This window comes from Pteropus alecto, unplaced genomic scaffold, assembly GCF_000325575.1.
Source record: "Pteropus alecto unplaced genomic scaffold, ASM32557v1 scaffold312, whole genome shotgun sequence".
NCBI classification, from domain to species: domain Eukaryota; kingdom Metazoa; phylum Chordata; class Mammalia; order Chiroptera; family Pteropodidae; genus Pteropus; species Pteropus alecto.
The window spans coordinates 3534005-3550106 of NW_006433948.1; the positions used below are offsets into that span (position 1 = coordinate 3534005).

General features: G+C 49.9%; 1 protein-coding gene and 1 non-coding gene across 2 annotated transcripts in view; one reads left to right on the forward strand and one right to left on the reverse strand.

Annotated features, from left to right (window-relative positions):
- Window positions 1-9608: 9608 nt before the first annotated feature.
- On the forward strand, window positions 9609-9727 carry LOC112477161. The gene has a single exon (XR_003045344.1). It is a non-coding gene; the product is annotated as a 5S ribosomal RNA (ribosomal RNA).
- Window positions 9728-11923: 2196 nt separating this feature from the next.
- Window positions 11924-16102, reverse strand: part of RPS4X (ribosomal protein S4 X-linked) — an 11358-nt gene continuing 7179 nt past the window's right edge. Inside the window, exons 2-7 of the mRNA XM_006908548.3 lie at window positions 15552-15629; window positions 14969-15149; window positions 14487-14584; window positions 13220-13391; window positions 12504-12661; window positions 11924-12097 (exon numbers count right to left, since the gene is read on the reverse strand). Coding sequence (XP_006908610.1) covers window positions 11996-12097; window positions 12504-12661; window positions 13220-13391; window positions 14487-14584; window positions 14969-15149; window positions 15552-15629 — 789 coding nt within the window. The 3' untranslated portion in view covers window positions 11924-11995. The remainder of the gene's footprint in view (window positions 12098-12503; window positions 12662-13219; window positions 13392-14486; window positions 14585-14968; window positions 15150-15551; window positions 15630-16102) is intronic.

A 16102-nucleotide genomic window follows, 5' to 3' on the forward strand; every position in this document is an offset into this window, starting at 1 on the left:
CTGCCGCCCGCTGCCCTCGCCCTGCCCGCCGCCTCGGTGCGAGCTCGCCCCGGCCCCCCCTGCCTTATCTCCCGCCGTCAGGGAGCCCAGCGGCGCCAGGCCCGTTGCCATGGCATTTCTGGAGTGTCACAAGTGCCCAGGAAGCATACAAATCGACCTGTGTGAGACTCAGCCCCGTGCAAAGCCACTTCCAATTTACTCGCAACAATTACCACCCCCAGATATCCGCCGGCCGGGCCGGCGAGGACGGCCTGGTCGGGGACGGGCGGAAGGCGGCGGGCACACTGGGCTGCCGTCTGCCCAGGCCCGGCTTTCCGGCGGGGCTTGGGGACCGCAGAGGTGTGCTCCTTCCCAAGTGGGTGCTCAGGAGAGCTCTGCCCTGCGTCATTCTGCACACTCGAATGTCCCTCTGGATGGGTCAGAGCGCAGCAGTTCATTCAACATGTAGCGGGCACCTTCGCGCGTGGGACTCTGCCAGGTCCCGCGGTGCAGTGGCACAGAGTCCTGGGAGGCAAAAAACCCCAGGACACCTTAGAGTAAATCCCTTTCTGTATGTATACACGGCCTGTTGGTTCTGTTTCTCCGGAGAGCCCAGGCAAATATACCAGCTAACTGTACTTGTAGTAATTTCTAAAAAATAAAATCTCTGTCTTTCTGAAGTTCACTGCTGTATCCTCAAGCGCCATGCCTGGCGTATAGTAGGTACTTAAATAAAGGCGGCGGGCACACCGGTTCACGCACCTTTGGACGCAAAGTCCGAAACATGAGCGGACAATCCGGGCATCCTCCGCTTTGCAAAAGTTACCGTTGCTCCGCTTTGCTTCCAGGAAAGACCCATGTTACTACTTATGTTCGCTAACTGGAAGAAATCTAAAAATGAATTTCGCTTTTGGAGAAAAAGGCAAAAAGCGAAAACGACATTCAGCCTTTTTTACCCTGAGTGGGAACCCGCCCAGCCCCCTCCCCGGAACCACACTCACACCCCAACACTAGGCCGCCAGAGCTGACAACTCTGTGGGCACCTGTGCTTTCTCCTCTTTCTCATCGGCATTTGTTAGCAAGATGCGTCCTAAGGGAATCGCTTCTTCGCTTTACGGCCTTTCAGATAGCGGGGCCCAGGACGGCTGATGCTGAAACGTGCAGCCTGAGTTTCAAGCAAGAGGAGACCCGGTCCCTGCTCCACGACAGACAGACTCATCGCACCTTTCATCGTGCTCAGGCCTTCAGCGGACGGGGCGAAGTCCACCCACATGGGTGGGGGATGGGGGGTGGCAGGGGATGATTTGCTCTCTTCCATCTATGGATTCAAATGTCACTCTCACCCAGAAACGCAACCCGAAGGGATGTTTAACCAAATACCTCGCCACCCTGTGGCTCGGTCAAGGCGACACAAAATGAATCATCACAGTGGGCATAACTGCTGTCGGTGGGACAGGGAGATGGCCAAAGTCTCACTAAGAAGCCATCATCTGAATGGAGACTTGAAAGAAGCGAGGCGGCAAGCCACGCACACCTCCAAGAATGTTCCAGGCAGGAGAAACGGGACATACGAAGCAGTGAGTCCAGTGTGGCCAGAGCAGAGCGCTCGAGGGACAAAGTGCTAGGAAAGAGCCGGAGACCACCCACAGGCCATGTGGGCCAACGTAAGGACAAGCGACATGAGAGCCATTGCAGGGTTTACGGATGGAGAAGAGACATGATGACTTGTGTTTTAATCGGACCCCTCTGGCTTCTGTGTGATGAATAGACTGTGAGAAAGTGGGGTGCAAGCGTGAAGTAGTTTGGGGTACTCTAAGGAACAGTTAGAGTACCATTGTAGTCATTCAGCTGAAAGGTGATGGGAGTTTAGACTATCTACCTTGGATTCTGGATAGATTTCAAAGGCAGCGTCAACAGGGTTTGCTGATGGATTGGAGACGTGGCGAGATGAAATTACAGGGGTCAAAGGTGATCAAGGAGGACGTGTCTTGGGACAGGCAGTGTGGTATGAACTGGAGAGGGTTCAAGTTCATAGAGACTCAGGAATTCCAGTGAGCTACGGCCCTGCCCTTCTCAGCTGTGTGACCTGGCGCAAGTTGCTTTCCATCTCTGACCCCGGGTGCCCTCACCCGTGGAAGCTCGCAGGCCTGTTGTGAAGATTTAACGAGGCGAAGTGCGTAGAAGCCCGGGTTCCTCCCATCGCTTTCTGCGGAAGCTGAAGTCACGGCAGGGCTGGATATTGGAGGGGACTGTGAACAACCCGTGGGGCTTTGTTAGGCAGAACGCACGGGTCGAGGGACGAAGCCAGCGGCCAGGCAGGCCTCAGCGGTCCTGCAGGGGGAAAGGCTGTGAGACGACAGGGAAAGCGAGTCCTGTGTAAGGAGCAGAGTCCCACGGGGGAGGTGGAGCGGATGGGAGGCCAACATCCCGCCTCCCTGGCTCTGCCTGGGCCCAGAGGACCTTGGAAACCTTCTCACTTATGGGATGGAGCTGGTTGTAACTACGGCACACAAATGCCCAGTACGGTGAGGGGTTACTGAGCTCTGTGCTATGTGCGGTCACACAAATAACATCTGGCTTGGCCACTGGCCAACACAGCAACCCCCCCCACCAGCCATACACACACTGAGTGTGAGCATATGGTCCCCAAGGAAGGGGGCTTTCCAAAAGGCCTCAAGAGCCATCTTTGCCTCTGGCCCGAATCGGCCAGCCTGGCCCTGTCACCGGGGCCCCTTACTCCTCCCCTGGTCTAACATCGTGAACTCCCCTCCCCTGAGAGCAGGAGGCCCAGCCAACGACCCCCTCCCCCAGAACCAGGAACGCCAGCCCCCCGCCAAAGGATGCCCCGACGGCACTCTGACTGCACAAGCTCAGAGAGGTCAAGAACACAGCCTTATTTTCCACCTCTACAAAGAAAGACATAATGACACCTCCTTCACAAGCTTGACGAGAGGCTGCAATGGGATTATCTGACACTATGACTCAGAAGCTCTAAGTACTGAAAAGATGTGCAGTCTGCCTCGACCCCTCCGCCCGCGCTGCGCACTCAATAGCACCGCTCTCATTAGGTGACTCAGACTAAAAATTATACCAAGCCGTAAAACGGGGAAGAAAGTCCAACCAAGTTAGGCTTTTTCCTGTGATGACTACTTTGATGGAGTCCTTGGAAAAATCAAGTAGTATCTTCTTTTCCCAAACACTTCTGTTGTTGTTCCTGCTTTCTGAACACCCTAAGCATTTTTATTAAGCAATCGGGTCCTGGAGAATGTGGATTTGGAAACCGTAACGAGTCAGACACATTCTTGTCGGCCAGGATCTGCAAACACTCAACAGACTTTCCTACCTACCAGGGGAAAGTTCTATTTCGTTTCGGCCTCACCACAAACCCCGTGAGCTTGGTACGAGTTTTATACCCCTTTCGCAGACGGGGTATAAGCTGCGAATCACAGAGGTGGATTCACTGGCCCAGTGTCAAACAGCTAGCAGATGTCGGTGGACGTTTTCGGTTCTGTTTGGTCGTGTTTTTGAGTTTCACGTGTACAGTCTATAAATGCTTAAGCATTTATATGATTTACGAAGCGATCCCCCCGATGAGTCTAGTCCCCACCTGACACCATATACAGTTATTATAATATTATCGACCGCATTCCTTATGCTGTACTTCGCGTCCCTGTGACTATTTTGTAACTATTGGTACTTTTTAATCCCTTCTCCTTTTTCACCCAGCCCTCCAACCCCCTCCCATCTGACAATCGCTTTGTTCTCTGTATCTATCACTCTGTTTTTGTTTTGTTTGTTTCTTTCGTTCCTGAGATTCCACGTAAAATCGAAATCATACGGTATCCGTCTCTCTCTGACTTATTTCACTCAGTATCATACTCTCTAGGTCCAAGCATGTTGTGGCAAATGGTAAGATTTCATTCTTTTTAATGGCGAATAATATTCCATTGTACATATGGACCACCTCTTCTCTATCCAATCACCTACTGATGGGCACTTAGGTCGCTTTCATATCTTGGCTGTCATAAATAACGCCGCAGTGAACATAGACACAGTAGTGCATAGATATTCTCAAATGAGTGTTTTAGAGATCTTTGGATGAGTACCCAGAAGTGGGATTGCTGGGTTGTAAGGTAGATCTCTTTTTAATGTTTTCAGGAAACTCCAAACTGTTTTTCATGGTGGCTGCACCGCTTTGCAATCTGTCGGTGGACATTTTAAACAGCGGCCACCTTGCTGCAGAGGCCATATGCTTAAGCACTGTGCTATGCTGTCTCTTGAAAGAGTTGGCTCAAGACCTTGTTACATACGTGAGAGCCTTGTACCCCAAGGAGGCCTGAGGTGGGTTGAGAGAGTAAGATGGGCTGCAGACCCAGTACTCACCCTCACTGCAAAATATAGGAGGGGTCAGATTGGCAATGGCGCCGCCCAGTGTCCCTCTTTGGGGAGGAGTCTATAAGTCAGAGGTTTGAAGTGAACACTTTCCCAAGGTCTTTTCGATTCAAGGATTTGAAGTCTTACCTGTGTGTCGGGCCTGCCAGCTGTCTCCTCCCATTGGAAGAAGCAGACCTCGTCCAGCCGGTCCTCTCAAATGGCAGTGTGCATCTGCCCTTGTCTTCGTCACCCACTGTACCTGGGAGACCTCGTTCTTCCGCAGCTGGAATCAGCTTCTCTGCCCTGATGCCTGGTCCACATCTCCTCACGGAGGTCTAGAAACATCTCTCCAGCTGCCTCCCAGACCTCTTCTCCTGAGCGTCCGTCGCGGACCTCACAGTCCACCTGGGGAACTCATCCTCCTTCCATGTTCCTCTGCCATTGATCCACTTGCTCAAGCCACAACTCCAGGGGTCATCCTCAGGATTTCCTCGCCCTCAGTCCCCACATCCCATCAGGCAGCAAGGCCGGCCCAGGCGACCTCCTGCCTACCTCGTGAATCCACTCCATCTCTACACCGCCCCACCCCCTCTAGCCCAAGCCACCACCATCCGAGAGATGAAGCAAAAGGCAAAGGCCTTTCCCCGCCCTCTCTGCCTCTATTCACCCCCTCCAGCCCATCCTCCACCTCGCAGCCAGGGGGAGGTTTTAAAACAAAATCTGGGGGTCTCTTCCTTGCCCCAAACTCTTTGACGACTTTATTTCCCTTAGGATGAAGTCCAAATGTCTATACACATCTGATGAGGCGCTGTGCTGTCAGGGAAACCGTTTTCCAGGATGGGTATTAAACCTCCATCCTGATGCCAGACCAGCCACCCAAAGTCAATGTGACCTTGGCTACCCTTAACCTCTGTAACGTGCAATCTTCTCATGGGTCAAGTAGGATGATGACAGTACCTAGCTGCCATGCCCTGCAGCGGAGGATTTTTCATCATTCACTGCAAGTTAGAGCTTACGATTGATTATAAAGTTATCAGTGCCAGCCATATAAATTATCATCGACTTAATCGAGTGACGAATTACTGTGATTAAAAACATCACGGATCTTGCTATATCGTATTATGTTATTAGTACATTCGTTTGGACTTGATGATTCTGCCTCCCAATGCCGACCCTCTGTTCCCTTGCCACACACTCTCGCCCCTCAGCTTTCCTATTCTCTCTCCCTAGAAAGTTCTCTCCCCGTCCTCTGATTGCTCAGCCCCTTCCATACGGGCTCAGGCACGGACCCCTCTGGGAAGCCTTCCCAGGGCGTCCCCCGGGCCAGTGAAGATGCCTCTTCCACGGGGCCCCCGAACGCCTATGCTTCCCTTCTCAGAGCCTCTATCACACCATATTTATACTTGTTTCCCTGTCAGACTCCTGGAATTAGGCCGTCATCTTGGCAAGGAACTCGGTGTCTTATTCATCACTATATCCCAAGCGCTCGGCACCGCTGAATGAGCGGGAGACGGGCCTGGCAGCGGGCCTCGCCCCCACCCCACGCCCGAGCCAAACCCCATCGCAGCGAAAGCTGCTCGCTGAGCACAGACCTGGCCTGACCCAAAGCGGCGGGCCTGGCCACCTGGTCGCGCCATAACTTTCTTCGCCCTGGAGGCATTTCTGTCCTGGGCTCACAACCGCCTCACTCCCTGTGGGTTTAGTGAAAAATGTGGGCGTGGGGGTTTTCAGGCAAGCTGATTCAACTCCCTCGACTTCATTTTTGCCATCTTTAAAACACCGCGGTGGCCCATGGAGGCGCTTTGTAAACTGTAAGGAGCTGCACGTCGCACCCGATGACGATCAAACGCGGCAAAGGTGTAGACAAGGGCTCTCCTGCTTATACAGCATTATCTCTAGCAATCCGGTTACAATTGATTGGCATTATCGCTTTCTTTATAGCTGGCAGATTCCCAGCCTGTGGCAACATGCTGGTCACCATAGAGACCCAAGAAGCACCCTTGTCTCATTGGTACCACATTTACAAAACAACCCTTAAAGTGGATTATTTTGCAGATGGCTGATCTCGTCAATTCGGTGTTGATTCTATTAGTTCCAATTTCAGAAGGTGACATTTTCTGACCTTGTCCCCTCAAGCACAAGCAAAAAAACTACGGCTTTTTTTTTTTCTTTTGGGGAAGCGAAAAAGTACAAGATGTTTGGGGAACAGCGAGGAAACAAGACATATAGAGAGGAGGGTTTGAGGGGAACCATGAGCTATACCTCTCATTCATTTGTTCGGCACCCACAATGTGTCAGTAACTGGCGATACAGCATCGAGCAAGATTAGCCCTACGGACCTGGGAGACACAGACAGATCAACAGACAATTTGAATATAGCGTGGTGACCTCGATGACAGGAATAAGAGGGGCGTGGTGTGCTGTGGGCCCCGAGCATTCCCAGAGCTTTCCCGGAGGAAGGAACATCTCAGCTGAGACCTAAAGGATGGGTAAGAATCATCTAGAAAAGAGGTTAGGGGAGGAGGCAAGCAGGGGGGTGGGGGAGAAAGGAGTTCCTGGAAGAAAAAACTTGTCCAAAGAATGTGAACAGCGATGGGAACAGGGTAAATCTGAGGCCATAAAACAAAACCAGGGCCTGTCGGACTAGAAGCACTGTGGGGTGGCAGGGAGAGGAAAAGGGTGGGTTCTTGGGGACCATCCAATAAGAGGTGTGCAGGTGGCAGGTACTACGTGGCTCTGACGTTCAAGAAAGTAGTCGCGACAAAGAGGGACATCGCAGTCGGCGGCTGCTCTGCTGTCCTGCCAAGAACAGCTTAGGACCACACTGGGGAGGACTGGCGGGGTAGCCCGGGGACTTGGGACCCGACCCTACAGGAAGTGCATTTGAACAAGAGGTTTTGGAGAAGTGACACAATCTGACCTGGGCTCTGAAGATAGGGCCACAGTGTGTGGAGGACAGACTCGGATGGGAGCAGAGGAAGTTGCCTGTGGCAGAGGTGACCGAGGGGATGGAGGGAGGCACACGTGACAGGTGCTGAGGAGGGTCTCCTAGCGTGGCACATAGTGCCATGCTGGAACTGCCTCCTACCAGCTCACGAGAGCCAAGCGTTAATTTTTCGGGAATTCTCTGAGCCACTTGTTAAAATCAGGCATTATTAAAAATGTCAAAATAGATAAATATTTAAAATATTTTAAAATATTAATATATAAACTTACAATTAAGTAAATTCTGTTAAATACAAAGGGCATAGCTAAATACTACAAACTCGTCACTTCTTGTTTTACTACGTTACTATTAGCGATGCCGCTGAGGTGAGCGCGCCTGCTGCACCTGAGTGGCGCAGATGCAACGTCATGGTGTGCTACTCATCCCTCCCCAGCTCCCTGTTCACTGACATGATGGTGGTAGGCTGAAATTGGCCTTGGAAACTGGTAAACACTACAAATCAAGACTTGAGTGTTTTGTTGATTATCTAGAGTTAAAGAAGTGATACAGAAAATGTTAACATGCCAATAAAAGTTAGAAATGTGTTGTGTCTTATAACCATTACATTGTGTGGGGTACCATTACACAGTTCAAAAAATTAAGGAAATATGCTATCGGGATTCAAAAACTATTATCTGATTCAGCAAGAAAGTTGTTCCCGTATGGCCAATTAGTCCCAATGACAAGGGTGGCAATAGTATGCAATGGGGTACAGACGGTCTCTTCAATAAGTGGTGCTGGGAAAACTAGACAGACACATGCAAAAAAAAAAAAAGAAAGAAACCGGACCACCTTCTTATACCATATGCAAGAACAAACTCAAACTGGATTAAAGACTTAAACGTAACACCCAAAACCATAAAACTCCTGGAAGAAAACATAGGCAGTAAACTATCTGAAATTGCTCTTAGTAATATATATTTTTTGGATATATCTACTCAGGTAAGGGAAACGAAAGAAAAAATAAGCAAACGGGACTACATCGAACTAAAGTTTTTGCACACCAAAGGAAACCATCATCATAAAAAAAGACGACCTATTGAATGGGAGAAGATATTTGCCAATTACATCCAATAAGCGGTTAATATCCAAAAAAACATAAATAGCTCCTATAACTTACCACCACCACCACAAACAGAACAATTCGATTAAAAAAGGGCAGAGGACCTGAATAGACATTTCTCCAAAGAAGACATACAGACGGCCAACAGACATATGAAAAGATGCCCAACATCACTAATCATCAGAGAAATGTGAATTAAAATCACAATGAGATATCGCCTCACACCTGTCAGAATGGCTACCAACAATAAATCGAAAAACAAGTGCTGGTGAGGATGTGGAGAAAAGGGACCCCTCATACACTGTTGGCGGGATTTCAAATTGCTGCAGGTACTGTGAAAAGTTTGGAGGTTCCTCACAAAATTAAAAATAGAACTATCCGTAACCCAGCAATTCCACTTCTGGGTATTTATTCAAAGAAATCTGAAACACTAATTCGAAAAGATGTAAGCATCCCTCTGATCACTGCACCGTTACTGACAATAGCCAAGATATGGAAGCGACCTAAGTGTCCATCAGCAGATGACTGGATAGAGAAGAGGTGGTGCATATGTACAATGGAATATTATTCGCCATTAAAAAGAATGAAATCTTACCATTTGTGATGACATGGGTGGACCTAGAGGGTATTATGAGTGAAATAAGTCAGACAGAGAAAGACAAATACCATATGATCTATGTGGACTCTAAAGAACAACAAAAAAAAACAAACTAACTCATACAGAGAACAAACTGATGGCTGCCAGAGGGAGGGGGGTGGGGGGATGGGGGGAAAACGTGGAGGGATTAAGAAGTACAAATTGGTACTCACAAAATAGTCACAGAGATGTGAAGTACGGCCCAGGCAATATAGTGAATATGGTAATAACTATGTATATATAATGTCAGGTGGAGACTAGACTTACGGAGGCGGGTCACTTCATGGTATGGCTAACTATGCTGTACACCTGCAACTAATATTTGAATGTCAACTGTAATTGGAAAAAAAAAACCAATCAACTGGCTATATGGAATTCACAATAGAGCATGGCCTAGTTTATTATTTGTAAAGTGCTGTACATCCTCTATATTAGTAAAACGTATAATAAACTTACATACATATATGCACATTTTTTTCCCAGGGAGCTGGTTGTTAGATATTTACCAACACACCACTGATTATACATGTTCGCCATTACTAGAAAAGCTAAGAAAAATACACAAGCAAGCCTACAGCCGTGCCACTCTGAACGTGCCCGATCCCGTCTGATCTCGGAAGCTAAGCAGGGTCGGGCCTGGTTAGTACTTGGATGGGAGACCACCTAGGAATAGCAGGTGCTGCAGGCATAAAAAATAAAAACCAACAAAAACAAGAAAACATGAGCATATCCTTAGAAAAGCCCTGGGAATAAACTGAAAAGCTGTTGGTTCTTAGGAAGTTTCTTGTTATTAAAGGCTTTGTTGTCTCAGGAATTATTATAATTTATTGTTCAAACAGCACGACGTTCTCAGAAGTCAGTGGTAGAGACAATCAACCTACAACTCCTGCCTGAGTTTATCGAACCTTTCACATTTTTCATTCTTTCTTTGGGCTTTAGGGCTGATCTTTGGATTCGAGGAATTTTCCAAGACCAACCACCTGGGGCAGATGAGTGGATTGGATTCAGGATGGAAAATTCCTACCTGAAAAGATAAGGTCTGTCTTGGGATCTAGTTTATGTCCCAGGTAACATGGAAGGAAGTTAACTCCTTAGGTGGAGCCCGAGCCAGCACTTGCCATCCCTTGGCACTAGGAAATTCAAGGTCATGTCTGCAATTTCCTTTTGAAGGGTTCGGAATGTGTGTACATGCCTATCTAGAGAAATACAGCCATTATTGAATCTAGCCGGTGTCTACATAGATCACTGTACTCCTGACTTTTCTGTATATTTGAAAATGTTTATAACATAAGCTAGCGGGGGTGCCGAGTAGATGAGGTCAGAGGCCAGGTGGTAGGGGCCTCGTAGGACTTCGTGATGACCATGGGTTGTAGTCTGAGCAAGACAGGAGCCATTCAGGACGGTAAGCAATGACTTGACCTCACTTACACGCTTGACACTGGGGGCCTCTGGCTGCTGAGTTGAGACTGTAGTGGGGCAAGGACAGAAGCCAGACCAGTCAGGGGCTAATCCTATGATCTACAATGTAGGCAAGAGTTGCTGGTGGCACAGATCAGTGGCAGCAAGGCAGGTGATGAGAAGTGGTCCAATACTATTTGGGAGGAAGGGCAGACGCCCTACTGTTTCTTAGTACATTTATTATTAAAAATGTTAAAAATGGCAGATGTGACAAGTGTACCGAAGCCCGCACACCCTCTAGATTCTAAAGCGACTTGCAGACCGCTTCTCGTTTCTTCTGTGTATCTTTCAGTGTGCTTCTCTGAAAGACAAGGACTCTGTGATTAGCACACCGAAAAACTCATCATCTCTCAGTATCACCAAATATGGATTCTGTGTGTATTTTGAAGGTAGAGCCAACAGGAGTTTTTAATACAATTACATGTGGAGCATGAGGAAAGGGAGACGAATCAAGGTCACGTCCAGTGTTCGGCCTAAGTGGGGAGAAGGAATTCGCCGTGACTCAAGATGGCGAAAGCTTGGTGAGAACTGACAGACGTAGGTCAGGGGGCAGTAATATCTGGCTTAGCAATAAGAACGAAGGATTTGGATATTTAAAAGCTCAGGATGACTCCTGGGAACTATGAAGCACTGTGCAAGGCCTAGACGTTTGTATTCTGCTTGTTGTCATTCAGAACTGTGCTGCGCTAGCCCCTGAAGGTAAAAGGGACGTGAACCGAAGCCACGTGTCCCCGCTGACAATGCCTGGAAGGTCCCTTCTAACTGTAAGACTTGATGAATCAAGTTTTAAGCCTTAAAAAGCCCAACAAAGACACAACCATTTTACTTGGAAACTTGGAGCTTACGGCAATGACACAGGGAGCTCTGGCTCAGTCCCCCGATTCGACTTGGTGTTAGGATGGCGATCTCCCCCACATGGGGGCTAGTTTACCTAACGAATACAAAACCAGAGCAAATCTGCTTTAAAAAACTCTGCAGATGTGAGGAGACGGGCATCTAGGAAAGCGACCAACTCGGAGGCTTCTCGTTCCCATTTGCTTTGGTTCCTTAGCTAAAATTCAAATCATTTCCATCATCTACATGTTTCTGTTTTGCAGAGTCCCGAGGACGCAGTTGAGAACCAGAGGAGCAGGAGAGACTAGAGAAAGGAACGCACTGAATTTTTTTTTAAGCCAAGAGGACTTGAGGGTAGGTGGCCTCCTGGCCAAGTCAGGGGTGCTCTCACTGGGCTGCTGCTCACCCTCTGCCAAGTCCGGTGCGCTCTCCCCACCCACAGCACCCAAGCTCAGCCTGGGAGACCTGGGAGACCTACATCACAGGACACTTGAGTCTGCCCAAAACGCTAACCCCAACCCACATGTCCCATTATAAAGTAAGACGGCAGGAAACTAAATGAAAACAACAAAAACTCCCCAAACACCAACAATGTCATCAATCACTAAATTCAGATTTAATTAGGCACGAAGACGTTTCCAAATCATGTCACCTACAGGTCACTTCACCCGCTGCTCTGTTTGGCCGCCAGTCTCTTGTCTCTCTCTTCAGCGATGGTGAGTCGGATCCCCTTGCCGCGGGGAAGAGAAATCCACGGTTTGTTGCCCTGAAGGAGACAACGAGAATGAAATCCCACCAAGCGCCAGGTCCGTTAGCGGCCTGGCACCTTCCACATGTGCCACCTCACTTAAAGCAACAGAAGCGTGTTTGCGAGCGCGCTCAGCAGCAGCCAGGCCATCTCCAGACACTCAGATGCTGCCCGATCAGAAACACCCACTGCCTGGGGCCACTGTCCCAAGCCCACTGGCCGTCCGAGAGATGCAGGCCGCCACGTTTTTCGTAATCAACATCTCTGAAGTACTCCAGTGATGCGCACGGCTGCTCACGAGCCCCTTGAGCCCCTCCACCCCCTGCCCCCGACACAAAGGAAGAACGTAAGAGGCTTCGCACTGGGTTAGGTGCGGCCGGCACTCACGGGTCCCCTGGGCTGGAGAAGGGAGACGCGGACTTACTTTGCCAATAACGAAAATGTTGGAGAGCCGGGTGGCGAAGCTGTTGCCATTGGCGTCTTTCACATGAACCACGTCGAAAGAACCAGGGTGTCTCTCTCTGTTGGTGATCACGCCAATTCTTCCCAAGTTAGCGCCTCCGGTCACCATGCACAGGTTACCTAGGCAGGAGGGGGGACAACGTGCTCAGCAAGGCACCGTGCAGACGCCCACCCTGAGGTAACGACCGACAGAGACAGAGGAAGCTTATCCATCCGTCTCCCGCTTGAGTTTACTCTGCGGATCTGTCACCTAAGCCAGGACACCAGCTCCAGAGGTGTGTCGTCTTTTGGCTGCTGCCTTCCACCCCAATATAAACCCGCTGCACGTCTCACGGCACCCCGCCGAGCCGCACCTGAGGCTGAGCTCCCCACCTGCCCTTCAGAATATATCCACATCCCTAACCCTAACTGCCACCAAAGCCATGCCGACCCAGACCCCGTCCGGTTCCACACGTGCCCTGCACACTTCTCAAAACTCGGACAGCGGCCCCCTTCCCGATCCCTGGCTGCACCAGACACATCCGGCTTTGGCCTCTAGTCATGTGCGCCGCAGAATCACGTGGGGGGCTCAATGACACAGAACCGAACTCGATGAATAAAGGAGGGGAGACAAAAGCAAAGACACAGCTCTTACACCTGGGCTTGAGAGAGAACGCCCGGGTAGCAGAGGCTGCTTACCGGTGTCAAACTTGATGAAATCGGTAATTTTGCCAGTCTCCAAATCAATCTGAATGGTGTCGTTCACTTTGATGAGGGGGTCGGGGTAGCGGATGGTGCGAGCATCGTGAGTCACCAGATGAGGGATTCCTTTTGTGCCCACAAAGATTTTTCTCACTTTGCACAACTTGTACTAGAAACACACAAGGGTCGGCCGTTTAGTCTATGTTCCAGGTGGACCGAAACGTTCCTTCGAAGCCATCGGCTTTTGTAAACGCGCCCAGCACCTCAAATAGCCCCACGTGGAAGCTGGTTCCGGAACTGCAAAGTGCGTCCCCCGACTGTCCTTCCCACCCTCATGAGAGCCACCTGGCACACTGCCCCTCGTGGATTTTCCTAATAGCACGGCATCACCCCCACGTGGAAGTCCCAGGCAGCGAAGGCCCCACAACCTCAGGCTTCTGGGCCGATTCCCATTGTTCTCGTCCTCTGAGGCCGAGCACCTTCCTCTCCCCAGGCGGATCGTGCCTCCTGGGGCGTGTGAGTTCATCTGACCGACGAGTTCGCGAAGCACTTCAACTTTGGATTTTTCCCTCTCTGACATCCTTAAAGTCAATCAAATCATCCTGACCACGGACGTGCCCTCCAGCCGAATCGCCCAATTGAATTAACCTTCATTTACAGCCACTAATTCAAGAAGCCCTAAACCCTTTGTGTAAAACCGGCACAAACTGGATTAAATAATCAATGCCGGTAGCTTTTCCTGAGCTATGTCGAACTAGTGCCCCCAAAACTTGCAGTCTTTCCGCTGACACCTTCCCCCTCCGGAGCAAAGCTAGACCCACAAATGGAGACATGACAGAGACCCTGGTTTTCTCGTCCTTTATCCTTAAAGGATCCCCGCTTCCTTTAGGTACTCATAAAGTTCCCCCAAATCACACTTTGGGCGTCTAAAAAAGACAACCAGGAAGACCCTGTTCAACCGGCATCCACTTCGGCCATAGAAAAAGACAATCCATTGAGGACGTTAACGCCCAGTGGGAGTCAATTATTAGAAATCCAGCAACAGGATGTACAGCTATTGGAATGCTTTTCATAACACGACAGAAAACTGCACGTACAGTAGAATCTCACCAAATTAGCAACCGGCCATTTCCAAGTACGAGACTGGAAGTAATCGTAATCTACCTAGCTCATCCCCATGGCCCAGCCCCGTACTTGATTTGAACGGTAACGCCAAACTCAGTTGTTTTCCTGGACTAAGACCCAGCCTGCCTGCAACACTCACCTTGGCCTCCTCGGTTGTAATCCGATGAACAGCGAAGCGACCTTTGGTGTCATAGACGAGACGGAAATTCTCTCCGGTCTTGTCAATGCTGATGACATCTGACATCAAACAGTAAGGTTACTATAGTGACCCCCCCAAACACACACACACTATCCCATGCTGAGCGACCACCACAGCACTGTTGGGCGGGGGGCGAGGGAAACCCAGGTGCTTCCCATTTCAAACGCCGAATCGTTCATGCTCTAATGTAACTTTAACGTTCTAATGTTTCAAAAGCCTGTTTGCATGACATGTCAAATTTAAAGTGAACTGAAATACGGCTTTGAAAAACAACGTATATTTATCTGCAGCCTTACAGTATGTAAGTAAAACACTCGGAGGAAGGCCATGCTGAGAAAGAAAAAAGCCCACCAGTAGTCAATATAACCAAACTTCTGGAGCAGGAGATGAATGAATCGAAGGAGCCGCCACCAGCCACTTACCCATAAAGCCAGCAGGGTAGGTCACGTCAGTGCGGACCTTGCCATCGATCTTGATAAAGCGCTGCATGCAGATCTTCTTTACTTCATCTCCCGTCAGGGCATACTTCAGTCTGTTCCTTAAGAAAATGATGAGAGGAAGACACTCTCTCAGCTTATGGGGGCCGGTAGAAGGACGAGGAGCCTGTAAAATGACCCAAAAAAATTACCTTAAGTGGCTGCTGCGATTCCCTAAAGCCCACCCCCAAGTCCTGAGATCCACTAACTAAACCCCAGACTGTCCATCACCCCCCAGTTTGGGTCAGCGAGGCGTTTAGGGCTTACAGAACTATTTCAGGCCCTGAAGCTTTACAGCACTTCCTCCCTGCAGAGGGCGGGGCCTGCCGCGCACACGTGCGCCGACTCACCAGGTGCACCACGTGCTGTGTGGAATCCCCCCCGGCATCGCAACATTTCTGGATACAGAAGCCAGCGACGCCCGCAAATAACAGTGTAAAATATGACCCTCGATGTGTAACTATGTCCGTAAAGCCGGAAAATAGATAAGATACAATATATAAAACGTATACGTCATAACGATACTTACAAACACACCCGTCAGTTTATCCAGCATCCAGTGCTTGGGAGCTGCTACTCGCTTCAGATGCTTCTTGGGACCACGAGCCTAAGGGACAGTTTTTAAAGTATTTTCGTGTTAGTGCTTAAAAGTGTGTGCGCTTCTCGAGGCTTTTTTTTTTGTAGGACACTTTGCTGGTGAAATGGCCAGGGCTGGACGTCCTGGGACACAGGCAGCCAGCAACGGAAATGGACCAGAAGCCGATCTGTGCTTTTACTTGTTAATCGAAAGGTTTTCCCGATGTAACTGTCTCGTTGTTAAGTGTCCGGTGCGTGGCTGACCTCGGCACAGCAACGCGCCAAGAGCTGTGACCGGCCACATTACGTGTATTCAGGCCGTGCCAAAAAGACAATGACGGAGAGAACGGTTCTCCGCCGGCCGGAGGCGCTGCCCACCCTCCCCGGCCCATCGTCTGCCGTCCGGGGCCACCCGCGGCTCCGGCCTGGGAGGAACGGCGCTCCTCTCAAGCTCACAGATTGCGTGGCAGGGACAGAAACCCGGGCCTTCCCGCCAGCGGCGCC